We start from the raw sequence: 16,951 nt of genomic DNA, 5'->3' as shown, positions 1-16,951 counted from the left end.
CTTTTGAATTGATTCCTGTTCACCACAATTGAACCACAATGAAGAATCAGAGTCAGCGGTTATGGCAAAGTAAACAAAGACTCTGGTGTTTTGCTTCTCTCAAGGCACATGAACAGAAATACACTGTACATACAGCTAAAAAGAGGGACAACCAAGCTGAAAAGGGTTTACAAAACATCTGAAACTATCAAGTGTAAAGAATGTGTCTGCACTGAATAAGATCAGGTCATAAAACAAGAGTAAAGTTTGTTGTCCTTCCTTACACATTGCCTCAGAGTTCATATCAAAGGCCCACTTCTTGTCAGTAATAATATGTTAACCTGTGAGAAGAACATTGACATACTCCCTTTTGTTCAGTAACTTCATCAGTAAGTTGGATACAAAGCACACAAAAGAGTGACAATGACAAATGAAAGAATATTCAAGTTTATTATAAAGAAACAAAACAAAACAAAAAAGTCCTGGCATAGCTGTTTGTGACTGATAATAAAACTTGTTGTTCTAAACAAGCTGAAGCTCATGAAATTACAGAGACTCCTCACCCACTGACAAACACCACCCATCCACTTCTGAGGCAGGAGACACACACACACACACCGTCACACACACTCACACACTAACACTACTGAATTTCTCCCATGTAGAGCCTTTTGTCACTGCCGCCAGACAGCACTATGTAGAGGGACAAGGAGAAAAGGTTAACGGTTAGACATTGTAGAAAATGAGAATCCCTCCAGATAATTTCTCCCTCTCCTCCAGATAACGCTGTCAAGTGTCTCAATTCCATCGTTCCAGCACGCGCTACAGAGTGTAACCGGAGACGGAAGCAGCAGTGTGACTCACCTATAGGCTCCTCTGGGTGAAAGGCCACCTCATTAACCGAGCCGGCGTGGCCCGGCAGCTTGTAGAGGATTCTACGTGATGTGGTGTCCCAGATGTACACAAATCTATGAACACACAGAAGCAAACGGCGGGAATGACTCCTGATGTGAGACAGTGGGGACATAAGAGACTAAAGGATTACGTTATATATTCATATCAACCAACAACAAATATAAGTGAGAAGAGGTCAATAGCATAGAAAACATTACAGCCATCTTCCAACTTTAGATGCTTATCTACTAGAGGAACCTTTAGAATAATGTAGTTATTATATTATAACTATTACAAGTCTGGAAACAAATTAGGTGGGTTTAAAGCATATTTACATCTTATCGTGAAAAGCAATTGAAGCAGAACTTCTTGAAATGCATATACTACATGTCTTAGAACAGAAATGGTCTAAATTCTTTCTGTGCACAATTTCCAAATCTAGGTTTATACGTTAGTAAGAAACAAAACACTAGTCACTTACTTGATCTCAAAAGAATTTAAAGGCTGAACATATTTTATAATCCCCGTACCAAACTGAATGTTCCTTGAACTAGGTGAACCTTTAGCGGATGTGTGTGCAAGCAGCACGTCCCCGAGGCTGATGTGTGGCTTGTCTCTCACCTGTCAGCGGAGCCGGCAGCTATCTTACTGCCGTCAGTAGACCAGGAGCACCTCAGCAGGTTCTGAAAGACAGGAACAGATGTTAGAAACCGAATTAGCGACACGACACAGCCGCTGAACAAGCGAGCTGCCGCTTGCAGTGTTTTCTGAAAGTATGTATAATCCCTCATCCTTGATGGTATTAACAGTGGAGAGAAGAGTACATTACACACTGGGAAAGATACTTATTTGTGTTACCTTCTCAAAGTTGTGAACGTTGCCCTGGAAAATCTTCACGCACCTCTCCTTGGGTGCGAATGGCCGGACATCCCAAATACGCACTACACAAGACAAGTGAAGGGAAGCGTCAGTGTAATGAGCAGAGAACGGGCATTTGTTATGCTGTAAATACACACAAACATCCTACCCGTGTTGTCCATGGAGTTTGAGAGAAGGTACGACCCCTCAGAGCTCAGACTGAGTCCAGTTACTGAGTCACCATGGCCGTGCATGTTGTAGATCAGCTTGTTCTGCCTCAAGTCCCACACCTACACAACCCCCCGCCCAAAATACAGCTGTTGACAAGGTCCATACAACATACAGTTAATGCTTATATGTCAACAATGTGTAGCATCAGCTTTCATGGTTGCGCTCCACTCGCATCCCATTTAGTCTACAAACACGCAGAATTTAGACCTTTTTTTTTTTTTAAATCTGCTGGCAGCATATCAATAAAAACAGTACCTATAAAATCACACTGCAGCCTGCTGCGAGAGTTGAAGGTAACAGATGAAGTTATTCTTGCCATCAAACAGGGTTTGTGAACATTCAGTAATAATTTCTTCCGGCTGTTATCACAGAGGTTAATATCTACAGCCATTCTTGTAATCTGTTACTTAGTCTGTGAAATTAACTTATTATCCAGGATATTGTTGTGTTTAAAGTGTAATTTCCCAGGTTCTCTGTGTGTGCTGGAGCCCAGTACCTTGATGTCGTTGTCGATGCCTCCAGAGAGGATCTGATCACTGGTGTCATTGAATGTGGCGGCGAGCACCTGGTAGGTGTTCTGGAAAGTGTGGATCGCGCCTTTCTTGCGAATATCCCACAGCTGCAAAAATGACCAAAAACACACATCAACAGGAGCAACTCAACTGGTTTATTTGAGATGCATTATTTGGAAGTGGCACTAATCAATTACAAGGCGAAACATATTTTGCATCAATTGACTAGGACGGAAATTCTAATCTACACGCATGTATCTAAACCGATCTGAAGCTGAAAATCTCACTTTGACCGTCCCGTCATCGCTGCCAGTGCAGACGAGCTGGGGCCCTCGGCGAGCAGGGTAGCAGGTATTCACAAAGGAGGTGTGGCCCTTCAGACGCTTGATCCTCTCGCCGGTTTCACTGTCCCAGACGCCTACAGTCTTGTCCGTGCTCGCGGAAAACAGCATGCTGAAATACCCAGGAGGAAAACACAGTGGGTCAATCCCTTTATACACACTTTTATCAACGTGAACAATTAATTCATGATATAAGGTAGCTTGGTTTGGACAAATTTAAGCGAAAATAACAGATTTCATTAAAGTCCTTTTGTTTAACCTCAAATATTAGTGTACACATTTATTCTGAAAACACATTCAGAATAGAACATCTGTATGTGTTGCTAATAAATATATCAAATAAATATATAAGTTAACCAAAGGTATACACCTTAACACACTAGTAGTCCACCATGGACTCGCTGATACTAACTATAGCACCAAAATATAAAAGGTTTTCACTCTAACTGGACCGAAGATACAGACGTAACTGTTTTTCATTGGTGAGAGAATCAAAACAACTCAATCACATTGTAGGTGTTCAAGACAGCGTGTCAACGTGATGTCATTTATTCAGTTAACATATTTTCTGAATAAGGTTGTGTGCATCAGGGTAACCCTATGACATTGTCTTCATACCTGCCATCTGTGTTGTAGTGCAGCTCCATCACTGCTCCACTGTGGCCCTTCATAGTGGCATAGTTGTCACAATCCCCGTATACATTCCACATCACTGCAGCAAAGAAAAGGTGCACAAGTTATTCAAAGTTGAAGATGCGGACGACATTTGTGTGAACTCCATCATCATCTCTTTAACATCTTACATATGAGCCTGTCAAATCCTGAGGAGGCCAGCGTGGCTCCGTTGGGGTGAAACTTGCAGCAGTAGACCTCCCCCTCGTGGCCCGACATCAGCATGATGGGAGCCTGCAGGCTGGAGCTCCGTGGGGGGCCCTACGGTACACGGGTGGAAGCTCAAAAACAGTGGCTTTCGGGCTAAAAACACCCATTTATACTTCCCAGATTGCTGTTCATCCCAGTGGACTGCATGATAATAAGAGGTCAACGGGGACAAACAGCAACAATATTTTAAAGAATTGCAGACATCCACATGGAGTTTTGTGCAAATGTGTCATGTAAAAGATGACGCCACCGCCTCCAAATCATAGCAACGCTAAATAAAAAAACATTCTAAAGTAAGTTTAATCATTTCAAATGGATGCATTTCAAGAATAATCTATTTGACGGAATAAATTCACGCTAGTTGTAAAGTTAGCTAATAAAATGTAATGTACATTTTAATAACTACTTGTTCTTCTGTCAACACCTTTAGTCACACAATCCAAGTTATTCCCTCCAGTTGTTATTCCACAGTGGGCTGAACACATTTGAGAGAAATCCCTGACTTAATATATAATGTGAGAGACATCTACAACAATGAATGATAACTTAAGCGTCCCTATTCATATCTGGCTGAATGTTTAAAAAAAAGCCAAATTACAGCATCCCCTTCGTTGTTTGTGTATAACGTTAGCTAGCGGCAGTCCCGTATGTGCACCGTAAGGCCGCTTTAACAGATAAGCAGGGCACTTATGGGCATATTGGGTAAAATGATGGTAACTAGTGGGGTTTAATGTGTTTTGATCACCTTTGGAAACAGGCTAGGGGAGCTTATAAAGTCACAGAGTGATAGCAACGTTGCTCTACGTACCATCGCCACGAGTTGTTGCGACTGAGCCGCGGCCACCAGCTCGGTGCGGGGCCGCTTCACGGCGGTAGGAACCACAGCCATGTCCGCCGCTCTCTTCTTGGGTTCAATCATCCTGCTTCAGTCGACAAGAATCAGGAACAGAGTTGAATTTAACAGTAGAACTTTAAAAAAAATGAATGGACGTCTTTCATGGACGGACGTCGAACAACGGAGTTAAGAGGAAGAGCATAAATATACTTCCGCTGGCTATGCGGCTTGTGATTGGTTGAGGTCTGCACCGACTGCGCTGATTGGTGCTGGTGGCTTGTTGTTCAACTTAACTGCTCCGGATGTGAAACTAAAACAGCTCTGCTAATACGAAAGGTAACACACACGCGTATTTTTATATTAACATTTGATCGCTTCGCATGTATACTTGACGTACGAGTCATTTCCCCCGTTGGCTTTTGTGATGGTTTGTCTGACCAGATTGGCTAACGGTAGCTCAAGACAATGCCTGGGTCTCCCGTTAGCTAGTTTAGCTTAGCCAGCTAACGTTAGCCAAAATGTGACTATTGAAATTAACCAGCTCTGTTACAGCAGCATGCAAAGTGCCTGCAAACGTTTTCATCTAAGGTTCCGTTGGAAACATTTTGCATTATGCACTTGAAATCCCTGAAAGAAATGATTAGCGACCGGGAAAGGAAAATAATTTCGATGTGTAATGTATTTCTTAATGAAAATGTTCAAAGACCAACTAAAACATTTTAAGCTTTTCAATATTCTAATTATTATTTCTGTTGTTGAGACTCCTTCGAAATGGCTGCGAGAGCTAGCTATGTAATGTTTTAATAGTACAGGCTATGCAGTGAAATCAGACGGAATGGACTAGTCAGAGAGATGCATTAAATAAAAACACTTTTCGCATAAGATTGTATCCTGTAAACATGTAAGCTGTTCAAAGATGTATGCATGTTTTCTGTAACTTTTTTTGGTTTCATCTTCAGCATTGCCTTTATGATACTAAAACGATAAAATATGCCAATCCTCTAGATCCACCGATTGACACATGTCGGACAGTGATGGCATTGCACACGAGCCGACTGGCCTGGATGGTCTGCCACCAATGCACAGCATTGCCAAGGGCGAGGTGGTCTCTGTGCAGACCTACGGAGCCTTTGTCAGACTGCCAGGATACAAGAAGGAAGGTTTGTGCGGGGTTTTTTTTGCAAGCATTTACAGAAGCCAGAGAGATAAAACAAGCATACTTACAAACTGTCAAATGGATCAGTCATATAAATAAAGTGTATTAAAAGAAGGCAGAGAACAGCACAACAGAAAGATAAATAGCAGAGGGATAACGAGATAAGAACAATAAATTCACAATGTACAGTAACACAGACAAGTATAGTAAAACCTATGCAGCGGCAGAAAGATGCTCAGTCGACACCTGCATCCACTGCCGGTTAGAACCACTGCGTCAGATATGGGACTTTGGCCAGAGCCAAAAGCAAATGCAGACAGAGTGCCAATAATGCAGGAACCACATAGTGCATGGTGTCTGTATCAGGGTACCACAGTGCTGTGTCAGCAAGGTTGAGGAGAAACCGCCTGTCATCTGCTCCACATGATACAGCTACAGTAGGATCTGTACATTACAACAGAATTCCTTCTCTGTTTGCAAGAAGATGTTTAATGGTTGTCAATTCTGTAAAGCAGCCATCAACCTGCAATCTGTGAACGTGACACAACATAACCAAACGTATGGTTAGTAAGTTTATATTTGGAATAAGTTGACTTATTTTTTAAATGTCAATACAGTCACCCTGTTTTAAGTTTTGTGACTTTCTAGTCACACAACTCAAGTTTTTTCAGTAATGGTTTGAGGTAGGCCATGGTTATTAGGAAGTGGAACAGTGGTACTGTTAATATCCATATTAACACCCAAGATACTTTTTGGATGTTGATTTGTTGTCGCACAATTGTCCTTGACCTGTATGTTAAACTGAACAACAGCTACTCATTTTCACCACTGGGGGGCGAGCTAAGCAAAGTTTACAATGGTCAAAATCAGGATCTGTTTATATTCAGTATCTATATTCTATCCTAATATCCGTATCTATATTCTTTTGATGTTAGAAGGACAGAGTTTTAGATGAAAGCATTTAAGAACTGTGAGAATTCCTGGAAAAAGTGTTTTCTTTTGTCTAAGCAATTTCTAATTGTCCATATCTCAATCCTTTTTTTTTTTTAAAGCAATCTCTGTTCAGCATCTTATGTTGTTATTTCTTATTGGTGTATAAACGTTTTTCCTCTACACATACAGGTCTGGTGCATGTGAGTGAAATGTCAGCCTCACGTGTTGAGAACGCCTCAGAGATTGTTGATATGGGGGAAAAAGTGTGGATTAAAGTCATTGGGAGAGAGGTAACACACACACACACCCCACAAGCTGTGTCTGTGAAGTAAGCAGCGTGACTGCAGCTCTTTTTCCTGTCCCTCAGATGCGAGACGACAAGGTCAAGTTGTCCTTTTCAATGAAAGCTGTCAATCAGGGGACTGGACAGGACTTGGACCCAAACAACGTCATGGGAGAGTAAGTACATATGGATTCATTTTGTTGTGTGTGTGTGTGTGTGTGTGTGTGTGTGTGTGATTTATTTCCTGTGTGTGATTGCAGGCAGGATGCGAGGCGACGTAGACAATTCAGGGATCACACCGGCAACAGGATCACACTGGAGGCTGTCCTCAACACGACGTGCTCAAAGTGCGGCTGCAAGGGTACGACGACAAAACACAACCCAGGGTTACACCTCGGAAGACAAAAATGCACAGAGAGAGTAACCGTTTCCAGCAAATGTCTCCTGGGACATTGGCTTGAAATCCCTTTTGCCTCCTTTCAGGTCACTTTACAAAGGACTGTTTCTCCGCTCCGGGCCTGCAGTACGCTCTGTTACCTGATGAGGACGACGTAGAGCCGCGGCGCCAGCAGCTCCTGCAGCCGCCCTCCTCAGTGGCACCACAGCTCGAGTCAGGCAAAAAGAAGAAGAAAAAGAAGGTTGTTATGTTACAGTTAATGTTTACGAGTGGCTATTGCTTCCTTTTTTTCAGTCTGGTTTTATGAGTCATCTGATGTAAAAAAAACAACAACAACAACTGCATTGTAAGAGTCAGCGTGGCTTTGTGAGAACTGTCAAAGGAGTCCAGTAGGATTTTTGTTGTGACGTAAAGATACATAACAGTTTAGTTTAAAATCTCTGCCTCCTACAGCGTATTTCTGCATTGTCCCTTTCCGAGTTTCACAAAACAAATGTTTGTCTTGTACGTTCTGTTCCAGGAGAAGAAAACCAAGAGGAAGAGGGAGCGGAAGGAGTCCGAGAGCGGCGGCAGCAGCAGCGGCGAATGCAAAACCAAGAAGAGGCGCCACGAGCACACTCACGACAAAGAGGACAAAAAGAAAAAGAAACACAAGAAACACAAATCGCACAAACACAGCTGAGACAGACACTCAACTCGAACCCACGTCGTTGGTCACACAACCTGCAGCTGTCAGACAGACGCAAAATAAGAGGAAGTGGGTAGCAACAGACGAAGGGACAGACTTCCCGCTGTGATTCCTTTTAGTAATCTTTACCAACAACAGCTTGTTTAACAAAAAAAACAAAAAAAACCTTCATTGATTTGAGTGAAGGAAAGTTTTCACCACTTGTTTCCTTCCTGTCATTGGAAGCACATTCAGGCCACCTGTCAAGTTTAAAACATCACAATATGTCGAGAGTAAAGAGTGTTGGTGCTAGCACAAATCAGGTGACAAGCCGCACTTGTCCTAAAGTAACGTCTGGCTGCCGCTCAGAGTTCACACACACACACACACACACACACACGTCACCCTTATTGGGGCAAGTGGAACGCCTCCTGGAATCCAGATATTGTTTACAGCTATCAGGTTTCATTAAGACGATGACAAAGCTCAATCCTTCGATTGGAAAATCCTTCCAATAATCCACATTAAGAAAGCTACACACACACTCACACACACACACTCACAGGAAGTAGTAGAGACAAACAGGACGTGTAAGTGCAGCACGATAGGAAGTGCGAGTTGCAATGAGATCCCGAGGTCGGCTGCCGCTTATTGTCCGTTTGCGTGTAGCTCAACGTGTGTTTGTGTATCTTTGCCGCCTGGGGACTGTGTGCATTACACACAACCTTCCTTCCCGCCCGTCAGCTGTTAAATCCATTAAAGGTGTTTTTTTATTTTTATTTGTGAACATGAAAGATACGTGTTGTTGTTTTTGTTCTTGACCTTGAACTCGTAATTTTTCCTTTTTAAATCAAGTCCGTGGGGGACAAAACCACACACATTATATACAGTATATTATATATAAATTCTCAGGTTGGGTTCGGTCCAGCCCTGGAGTTGGATAACGGTGATGTGTGCCAAGAACTAAGCTGAAGTATTTACACAACACGTTATGTCCCTTAAGGTCAAAGATTAACGGTTTGTATTTCTTTTAAAATCGTTTCCCCCTTTGTCAAGTAAGAGAACACAAAGGAATGTTGGAATCTGCCTCTTGCACGGCACAGCACGTTAGTTTTCTTGAAATCTCCCATTGTTAGAACAGCAAAGTTACACAGCACAATAACGAGCTCGCGCAAGCAAGAATTGATAGCGTGTTGCATTGAATATTAAACTTAATTTCAATATAACTGGAACACTCAGTTGACACAAAAAGTTGAGAATTCCCAGTTTTTACATATTTGTACAATTATTGTCACAATGGTTGATTTTGGGAGGGCTGGAAGGGTCTTTTTTCCACATGACGTTCTTGAGTTATGACACGTTTCTACTTCCATTAAGGGTTTTAAGTCGTTGGTTTTATAAAATCTTTTTAAATTATTTTGGATAGATTTGGAAATGATAAACATAATCTAGTTTATTAAATCACAGCTTTCCAAATTGTATTCATATTATCCATCACCTGAATGTTATCATTTATTAACCGCCCCTGGTTAAACAGCGAGACACACATTCTCTCCTAAAAGCTCAACTCATTTTCACTAAAATGCACATGGGGGAAACATGCTGTCGGTGCATGTATCTTAATGCTATGCCATGTTGCTACCTCATGCTAATGCTAGCTACACAAACCACATATTCATGACTCAGCGGATCCCAACAGCATTTTAGTCACTCCACGAACCAGCAACCTGAGAAGCGATAACCACAAATAATGTCTTACCTTTGTTTTTGCGATCCAAAGTTCCAAATGTCTGTAAATAAGCGTAGCATGCAACACGCCGGTGTGTGTCTCCATCTGGTGGACACAGCGCGTCACTACACGCAGTAGATTGACGCAGGATCATACTGATGCCTACCTGCTGACATCTCACGTTACCTCTCAAAGATACAAAGATTCCAGTGTTTTTTTTTTAATACGTCATCAGCTTTCTTTTTCTGTGTTTACTGTCTTCCTAAACACAACTATGGGGATATAATTAAAATTAAGAAGGCTGTACTCAAATCTTGTTTTTGCAATCTGCACGGAATATTCCTCTCTTGGAGTGGAATATTGGACCACGGAGTTTGAGACAGAGTTTGTCACATCGTGCATATTTCAGCCCTTTCACCCTGGCTCTAGTTGGCAGTCAGTCGCTAACACCTGATGACATCAATCCACTAGGGAAGGGAATGATCCGAATTTAGAAAGCACACACTAACACTAAATGTACAAGTACAAAATATAACATTACCTGCATACCTACCATCTTAATAAAACTTTCCCCCTCACCAAGCCAGGGCAAGGACGTGGACAAGATACACACTTCAAGGTGTGTGCGCGCGCGCACACACACACACACACACACACACACACACACACACACACACACACACACACACACACACACACACACACACACATCTGTTGAGGGGGCTATAATTAACTGAGTCCCTCCAAAACTAGTTGGGATGGAAACTCTGGTCAAATTCTTTGGACATTCTTGTAGCTGTACTGTGAATACTGAACTCTTCTGCCCCTTTTTTTCTCTTGAGGCAGATGTCTTGGACGGGAATACTTTCAGTTCCTCCCCACTGAGACTGAGACTCATAACTTGGACGTGCAACCTTGGGCTCCCTGACTAACACTTGACATTATTATCTACTGATCTCTGCCTAAGTTACAATACTTTATTGACTCTATTATTTAATCATTTATCATAATGGGACATTTCCTTTGCTAATCCCAGCCAGTTAGTAAAACTCAAGAAAAAACAGATACCCAAGCATTTTGCATTGTCTTACCAATTGGATCAACATTTTTATTTTTATTTCATTTTTTCAGGCCTCAGTCGGGCAAACTTTCAAATCAAAACACTTTTCCAGGTTTTATCATGGACACCGTGCACAACACATTCAAAAAAACAAAACAAAGCTGGACCGGGCTCTTAAGAGAAAAAAAATAAACAACAACAAATCATTGGAATTTATTTAGTGTCTCTTGCAGAAGCGCGAACAGCACAACGGAAAAAAAACAAAAAAACGGGGAGCACCCAGTCAGCCGTAAAGTTAATACTGAGCGTACAGTATGAAGGACATAGAGGGCAGCCAGGTTAGCTGGGCTCAGTTCAAGTGGTGTTAAAGGAGGTTTTGGGGCGCAGGGAGGGGGGAAAGGGGGGGGGTTCACTCTGCTTTCACGTAGTGACGTGTGGAGACGACATCGTCCATCGTAAGTGTCTGTGGTGGAGAGAAAAGGGACCGTTAAACCACAATAGGAACGACGCACATATTGCACAGTGTACGCGGCCTGGGGAGCGCACTGACCAGTGTGAGGGCATTGCCGTCCACGGACCGGACCAGGCTGGTCTCTTTGCCGTCCCACTTCTGCACGTGCACCAACTTCCCATCGTCGCTCACTTTCACGAAGGACTGCGGACAAACAGAGGGACCGTGAAGGAATGGTTTCGCGTTTGTGTCTATTTGTATGTGCACACGAGTTTGAGCTCAGGTGTGATATGGTGACCCTCGAAGGGTTAGAGCTGCTTCAGCATTGTTAAAATGGGAATGTCACTATAACATGTACATAAAATAAATATTACATTCATGCCATGTTTGATTTTGATGCTTACACATCTGCACCAAACGTATTCAAATGGACTTTTTAGTTGCAAGGGATATTTTCTATTAGTTATGGGCATGTAATAAGGAACTAATAGCTTACATGACAACTGAACATTTACATTGGTACATTTACTCCCATAACAGCAAAATGTCTTCTTAAAGTAATTGAAGATTCGTCATCAAAGACGGCGCCTTGATGAAAAGCAAGTTTTCTTCGCGTCTCACCTTGACTTTCCTTTCGTCGGCGGTGGTCTCGTCGAACTCCTCATCCAGCTTGAAGGAGAGCTCTGTGTTCTTGAGGGAGCTTTGGGTCTTCACCGTCACCACGTCGCCCTCCACTGAGATGATGGTGGTGGGCTTGGTCAGGTTTCCCATCTGACGCGTCGCAAAGCCCACACCTGGAGAAAAGAAACACAGGAAGTGTAATGTTTTCGGGATGGATGTAGTATAATTATTATTATTATTGCCATGATGCATAATATATATTTTTTTTCTTCATTTTTATATATAAATATATATATCAAAGTAAAATATCCTCCATAAATGTATATTTTCTCAAATTAATATTTTATTTTATAAGCAAATGTCTTTGTACTTAATGCAAGAAGAGTGAGAATATTTAGGGGATGTATTTTAAATATATATATATTTAAATATATTATATATAATAAAATAAAATAAGTAGCCCTGCACATGTCCTTTGCTTCTAATCTCTATGTGTGCTGTCCAAACGTTCGGCATGTTGCTCAAACACTACATGGTCTCGCTGACCTGACCGCCTGTCTGGACGTGTGTGTGTGTGTGTGTGTACGTGTGTGAGAGAGTTCATTGCATTGAGAAACAGGGACACACCCATGTCTGCTAGAGGAGAAAATCAGTTTTTTGGGGGGGGGCTGGGCTGAGGATGCGGTTCTTATATAAGAGTTGAATCAGCTGCTTTACAACAAAACGCCCCTTTGTGCGTCTGTGCCTTATCGATCAAGGGGGCCGCGGTTAGAAGTTGAAGGGTCTCCATGGAGCAGACTCTCTCACACTCTAGGGGTCATTCTTCATGGTTGTAAAAGTCTGAGCACCTGCCCCCATCACACAAACACACTCACACACACACACACACACTGAGCTATGTGTGCGTGTGAGATACTTTGAAGCCCATCTACATTCTCTTCCTGTTAGCTCCTCTGCTTGGGGGACCTTCTTTAAATTCAACCCCTCCCATGGCCTCTGGACAATGGACGGCCTTCTGCGAAGGTCACCCACATTATGCTCGAGTGTGTGAATGCCAGCTTGTTGCCATTCAGAGTTTCTCAACCTGGAGGATTTTCTCCACTAGAAAAAAGTAACCCCTCCCTCATTTCCAGCACCGAGGCCATGCGGTGCACCCTCGCTCCCCCTCTCCTCCCCCTCCGGTTTTTTTTTTATTCCCTCCATCGTTTAGATCTCCATCTTGCTTTCTCCCTTTTTTTACCCTCCATTGTCCCTTCTTCTTTACTTTTCCCACAGCAAAGCATTAACTTTTGTTCAAACAGGTTAAACACAAACACACCCTCAACGCATCAATCATCTCCCCCACCACATGTCCACATGTGCTCACATGCACCACTTCATCCTCGCCTCTTTGTGGCGCATGCGCACACGCTAGAGCACGCGCGCGCACACACACACACACATGCACCCACAAAAAAAAAAAAAAAAAAGCTTACCCAGTTTCTTCATGTAATCATCAAATTTCACGCTCTCCTTGAGCTCCCATTTGCCCACGAAAGCTGTGACCTTTTCTGCTGCCATGTTGAGGAGTGAGGTTGTGAGAGGAGCGCGCGAGAGGCGAAAGGGAGTCAGGCGGAGAATGAGAGGAGAGGGGAGGAGAGCGACAGTCAGCACCGCGAGCTGAGCTGCGATCCTACTGGCTGGATTTATACCGGCTGTTCGTGATGTCATCACGCTGTGAAAGCGGGGGGGTGGAGGAGCGAGCGGTGGTGAGGGAGTCGCGGAGGCGGGGGGGGGGGGGGGTGGTGGATGGAGACAAAGAGAGAGGCATTGTGGGATATACTTGTTCGCGCTAAGTGACAATAATGCATTTGGGGAAATATGTAGCGGACTGTGTCGTCATATAATGGCGTTCTGTAGCAGAACTGGAAAGGAGTAGTTCCTTAAGTTCTAAATGATAGCATTATGTGTGATATGTGTTGCGCAATGCTGTATTCATTTATTGTCAGTGAGGGGGGGGCAGGAGGGGTTGATGAACAAGCCCCAACTGTGAGTGAAGACACATTGAGCCTGAGGTCAGGAGGGGGATGTTTGATCTCGGTTAAGGTTGAAAAAGACTATCCTGAAAGTCCTTTACTGCCCCGTCTACGTGCTTCACCACTTTTCTACTGTTCCTCGGGTCTACCACCTGCTTTTGTTCTTGTTTGCCTTTTACTGACCTCCGTCTGGCCCACCAGAGAGCAGAGTGACAAGTAACGTGTGTGTGTGTGTGTGTGTGTGTTTGTTGGGAGGGTTGGGTAAACACACATGCACACTGTCACGTGATGGCAGAGTGGGCCAGGGTCAAGAGAGTCAAGATAAGGGTGTTGGAAGGTTGGTTCATTACTACAGTGGCTATTTTGCACTCTCTCTCCCACGCACGAACGCACACGCGCACACACGCACACACACACACACACACACACACAGTATGGAAGTAAAAATTTCCCCTCATCATCCAGATTTCTGACGAAATCCTTACATCTGCAGATGGTCGGATGATCTTGAAGTTGTGTAATATCAAGCACAAATTAAAACTAAAACCCTGCTCCAACAAGCAGACACACACACACACGCGCACACACACACACACATGCTCTGAGGGAGAAATGAGTCAATGGCGAGTACTGTTTCTTCAGCTCCCACGGTTTCACTCACGCTGTCCCACTGCCCGTAGGGCTCCAGTTGCCACCCTTCTCTCTAGTCTATGGCCGTGTCTAAACTGCACATGTGTCGTTGTGTGCGTGTTTGTGTGTTTGTGTGTGACAAATCTGTGGCATACATGTGTCTGACATTTGACATAAACAGCTGTGAGGGACGAGGAGAGAGCAAGAGAGAGAGAGAGGGAATAAAGGTCGAAATGATTCAGCTGTGGCCTTAAATACATTCCATCACTGTGGCAGAGTTCAAACATATGTGTGTGTTACACAAATTGTTCCTGTGAGCCCTCAGTGGTCGTAATTGGCATCAAGTTGGATTTTAAGTCCTTGCAATTTCATTTTTTGTGACCCCCCCCCTGCTTACTTAAGGCTTCCAACTCGTGCATTTTGAAAGCGTCATCTCAGCTGGAAATAACCGCGGGCTCCAATGCAACACAACCACAATCCATTGGCCCAGTGATGGTCACAATTGTGTGAGCAATCACGTTAGCAGCGTCTGTATGCCGCCTTTGCACAATCTTCTTGAGTTCCACTTTTCTCATCAATCTTATGAAACACTATCTGTCTGAACTGCAGGTGAGATGGTTGACTTGCGCCATTTTAGTGTTTGGCCTAAAACACGCTACTACTTTATCCAGGATTCCTGGGGCAGAATCTGGGCGTCTTTGGGCAAAACATACATTGAGCTGACGTCAGCAGAAAGCTGTGGAATGGAGCTGGGTTAAAACCTTGAGCAGCCAAAGGAAGGGTTGGAGCGCCATAAAGTGAGGAATGTTGATAGCTCTTGCAGCTTTCCTTTGCATTTCTGTGGCTGTGAGAATAATACAACCAGATAAACATCTGGACCCGTCACTCCCTTTTGTAACACACACTTATTTGTTCAATTACTCGTTCTGCAAACTCTCCCATCGTTTCTCTTGGCTGTGCAAACTTTTACTCCCGTATCCAAATGGGAGCTTGAGTGTCAGGTCCGAATAGAGCGGCAACAGTCTGAATTAGAATAAAAAGATAATGGGCCATTCTGCAAACTAAAGTACTTATTCCTGGTGATGTAATGACTGTTCTTGGTAAATAGGGCCATTTAGTTTATAGCCTGAACATCCCTTAACCTCATGACAAGTGGTACCGTTTATTGTGACAGCAGTTGCTTGTTGGCACGCACACACCTAACAACTGCAGTGCATGTGTTTTGTGTAACCTCTGCAGGACATAAGATTGACATTCAATGACTTGTTCTGTAAGGCCTCTGGTGAAATCAAGTAAAAAAAAAAAACAGATGAATAGCGTCATTCAGGGATGTCACATTGGTCGGCCCGTCTGATTTCCTTCCCCCTTTTGGGGATTTTCTCTGATGCACATAATGGTTTCAAGATCAAACCTGTATCTGCAGGCCACTAAGGGATATTACAACATTATCTAATAGAAACCAAATGTGAAAAAATGATGAATTGACTGTATTTGTGGGTAATTGTGGGTAAACGGTTCCTCCAGAGAGTCCCTTTCTCCCGCCATTACACTTGCCTCCTCTGCTGGTCGGGTTCTAGCAGTGCATTCTACCTCCAGTCTAACAGGGACCTTTCTGACTTAGCATTTCTGGGTAAGATAATGCAACCATAAAATTAACTCTACTTATAAAATATTGTTTTGACAGGATTCCAACACAAAAAATAATCAGTGCGTCCATGGCCACGCAGTTGGAAAAATTAGAGCTATGTCATCACCCTTCTAACCGTTTTTCATTTGCTTTTACTCTTGAATACAAGTGTAAAAAAATGCCAGAGAATAACCTTAAAAAATAACAACAACACCCAAAGTTATAAGCAAAATATACATAAAAGATTAAGAATGAACACTTTTAAGATCCTTTGAGGCACCTCAGAGACAACAAAGTCCAGAATGAGGAGACGGAATAAGACTTGTTTTCCCCTGATCCAATAATAGCTGTTACTTAGAGACAGAGCCATGGGGAGCAGTGCATCGAAAGATCAACCGGATACTGTGTGTGCATGTGTGTATGTGTGTGATGAGAATTGGATTCCATCAGTGAAACTATGGTTACTGAGCCTTTGACTGGCCACTCGTCTACCCCCTCTGTCTGTGTGATTTCACACCATGACTTTCTCCCTGTCATTATAGTACAAAACGACACAGAAGAGAAGTTGTGTCCTTGTCCTGTCGTTTCTATGATTTTGGAGGCTGTGAGGAATTTACTTCATGCAAATTAACAGAATTTAGAAAGAAAAAGAAATTTCTGCTTAGATACTTTAGATTTGTCACTATAATCTAGTTACAGGGCTAACAGAATAAGAGTGGAGAAAGGGGTGAGTGGTCAGCAAAGGCCTTTAATGCTCCTGGTTAGGGTTTTACCAAACATTTAGGCGTAGGACCCCTTAAAATGAATCAATGAAACTGGTGTGCCTTTGTGAATGGTTGCCAGTAGAATG

The 16,951-nt window shown here is 43.1% G+C and overlaps 3 protein-coding genes across 4 annotated transcripts; 1 reads left to right on the top strand and 2 right to left on the bottom strand.

Moving 5' to 3' along the window:
• Positions 1-410: 410 nt before the first annotated feature.
• snrnp40 (small nuclear ribonucleoprotein 40 (U5)) lies at positions 411-7,569 on the bottom strand. 2 transcript variants are annotated; one of them, XM_062558710.1, is made up of 11 exons: positions 7,442-7,569; positions 4,506-4,620; positions 3,619-3,748; positions 3,434-3,527; positions 2,762-2,927; positions 2,459-2,581; positions 1,901-2,021; positions 1,732-1,814; positions 1,495-1,556; positions 844-947; positions 411-672 (listed from the first exon to the last, which is right to left on the bottom strand). In XM_062558710.1, the coding sequence occupies exons 2-11, from the start codon at positions 4,614-4,616 to the stop codon at positions 623-625; spliced, it is 1,044 nt and encodes a 347-aa protein (XP_062414694.1). In that variant the 5' UTR covers positions 4,617-4,620; positions 7,442-7,569; the 3' UTR covers positions 411-622. The 2 variants fall into 2 exon arrangements, with proteins under 2 accessions (XP_062414694.1, XP_037330140.2); XM_037474243.2 differs by lacking the exon at positions 7,442-7,569 and having other exon boundaries at positions 4,506-5,542.
• On the top strand, positions 5,554-8,077 carry zcchc17 (zinc finger, CCHC domain containing 17). Its single transcript, XM_037474244.2, has 6 exons — positions 5,554-5,692; positions 6,811-6,911; positions 6,989-7,080; positions 7,165-7,265; positions 7,388-7,542; positions 7,822-8,077. The coding sequence occupies exons 1-6, from the start codon at positions 5,554-5,556 to the stop codon at positions 7,981-7,983; spliced, it is 750 nt and encodes a 249-aa protein (XP_037330141.1). The 3' UTR covers positions 7,984-8,077.
• fabp3 (fatty acid binding protein 3, muscle and heart) lies at positions 7,122-13,491 on the bottom strand. The gene is made up of 4 exons (XM_037474246.2): positions 13,305-13,491; positions 11,830-12,002; positions 11,308-11,412; positions 7,122-11,220 (listed from the first exon to the last, which is right to left on the bottom strand). Exons 1-4 carry the CDS (start codon positions 13,387-13,389, stop codon positions 11,167-11,169), a joined length of 417 nt encoding a protein of 138 aa, XP_037330143.1. The 5' UTR covers positions 13,390-13,491; the 3' UTR covers positions 7,122-11,166.
• Between the last annotated feature and the right edge of the window lie 3,460 nt (positions 13,492-16,951).

Source organism: Pungitius pungitius, chromosome 17, assembly GCF_949316345.1.
Source record: "Pungitius pungitius chromosome 17, fPunPun2.1, whole genome shotgun sequence".
Classification (NCBI taxonomy): domain Eukaryota; kingdom Metazoa; phylum Chordata; class Actinopteri; order Perciformes; family Gasterosteidae; genus Pungitius; species Pungitius pungitius.
The sequence above is the reverse complement of the archived record's forward strand: the minus strand, read 5'-3'. Positions and strand labels throughout refer to the sequence as shown.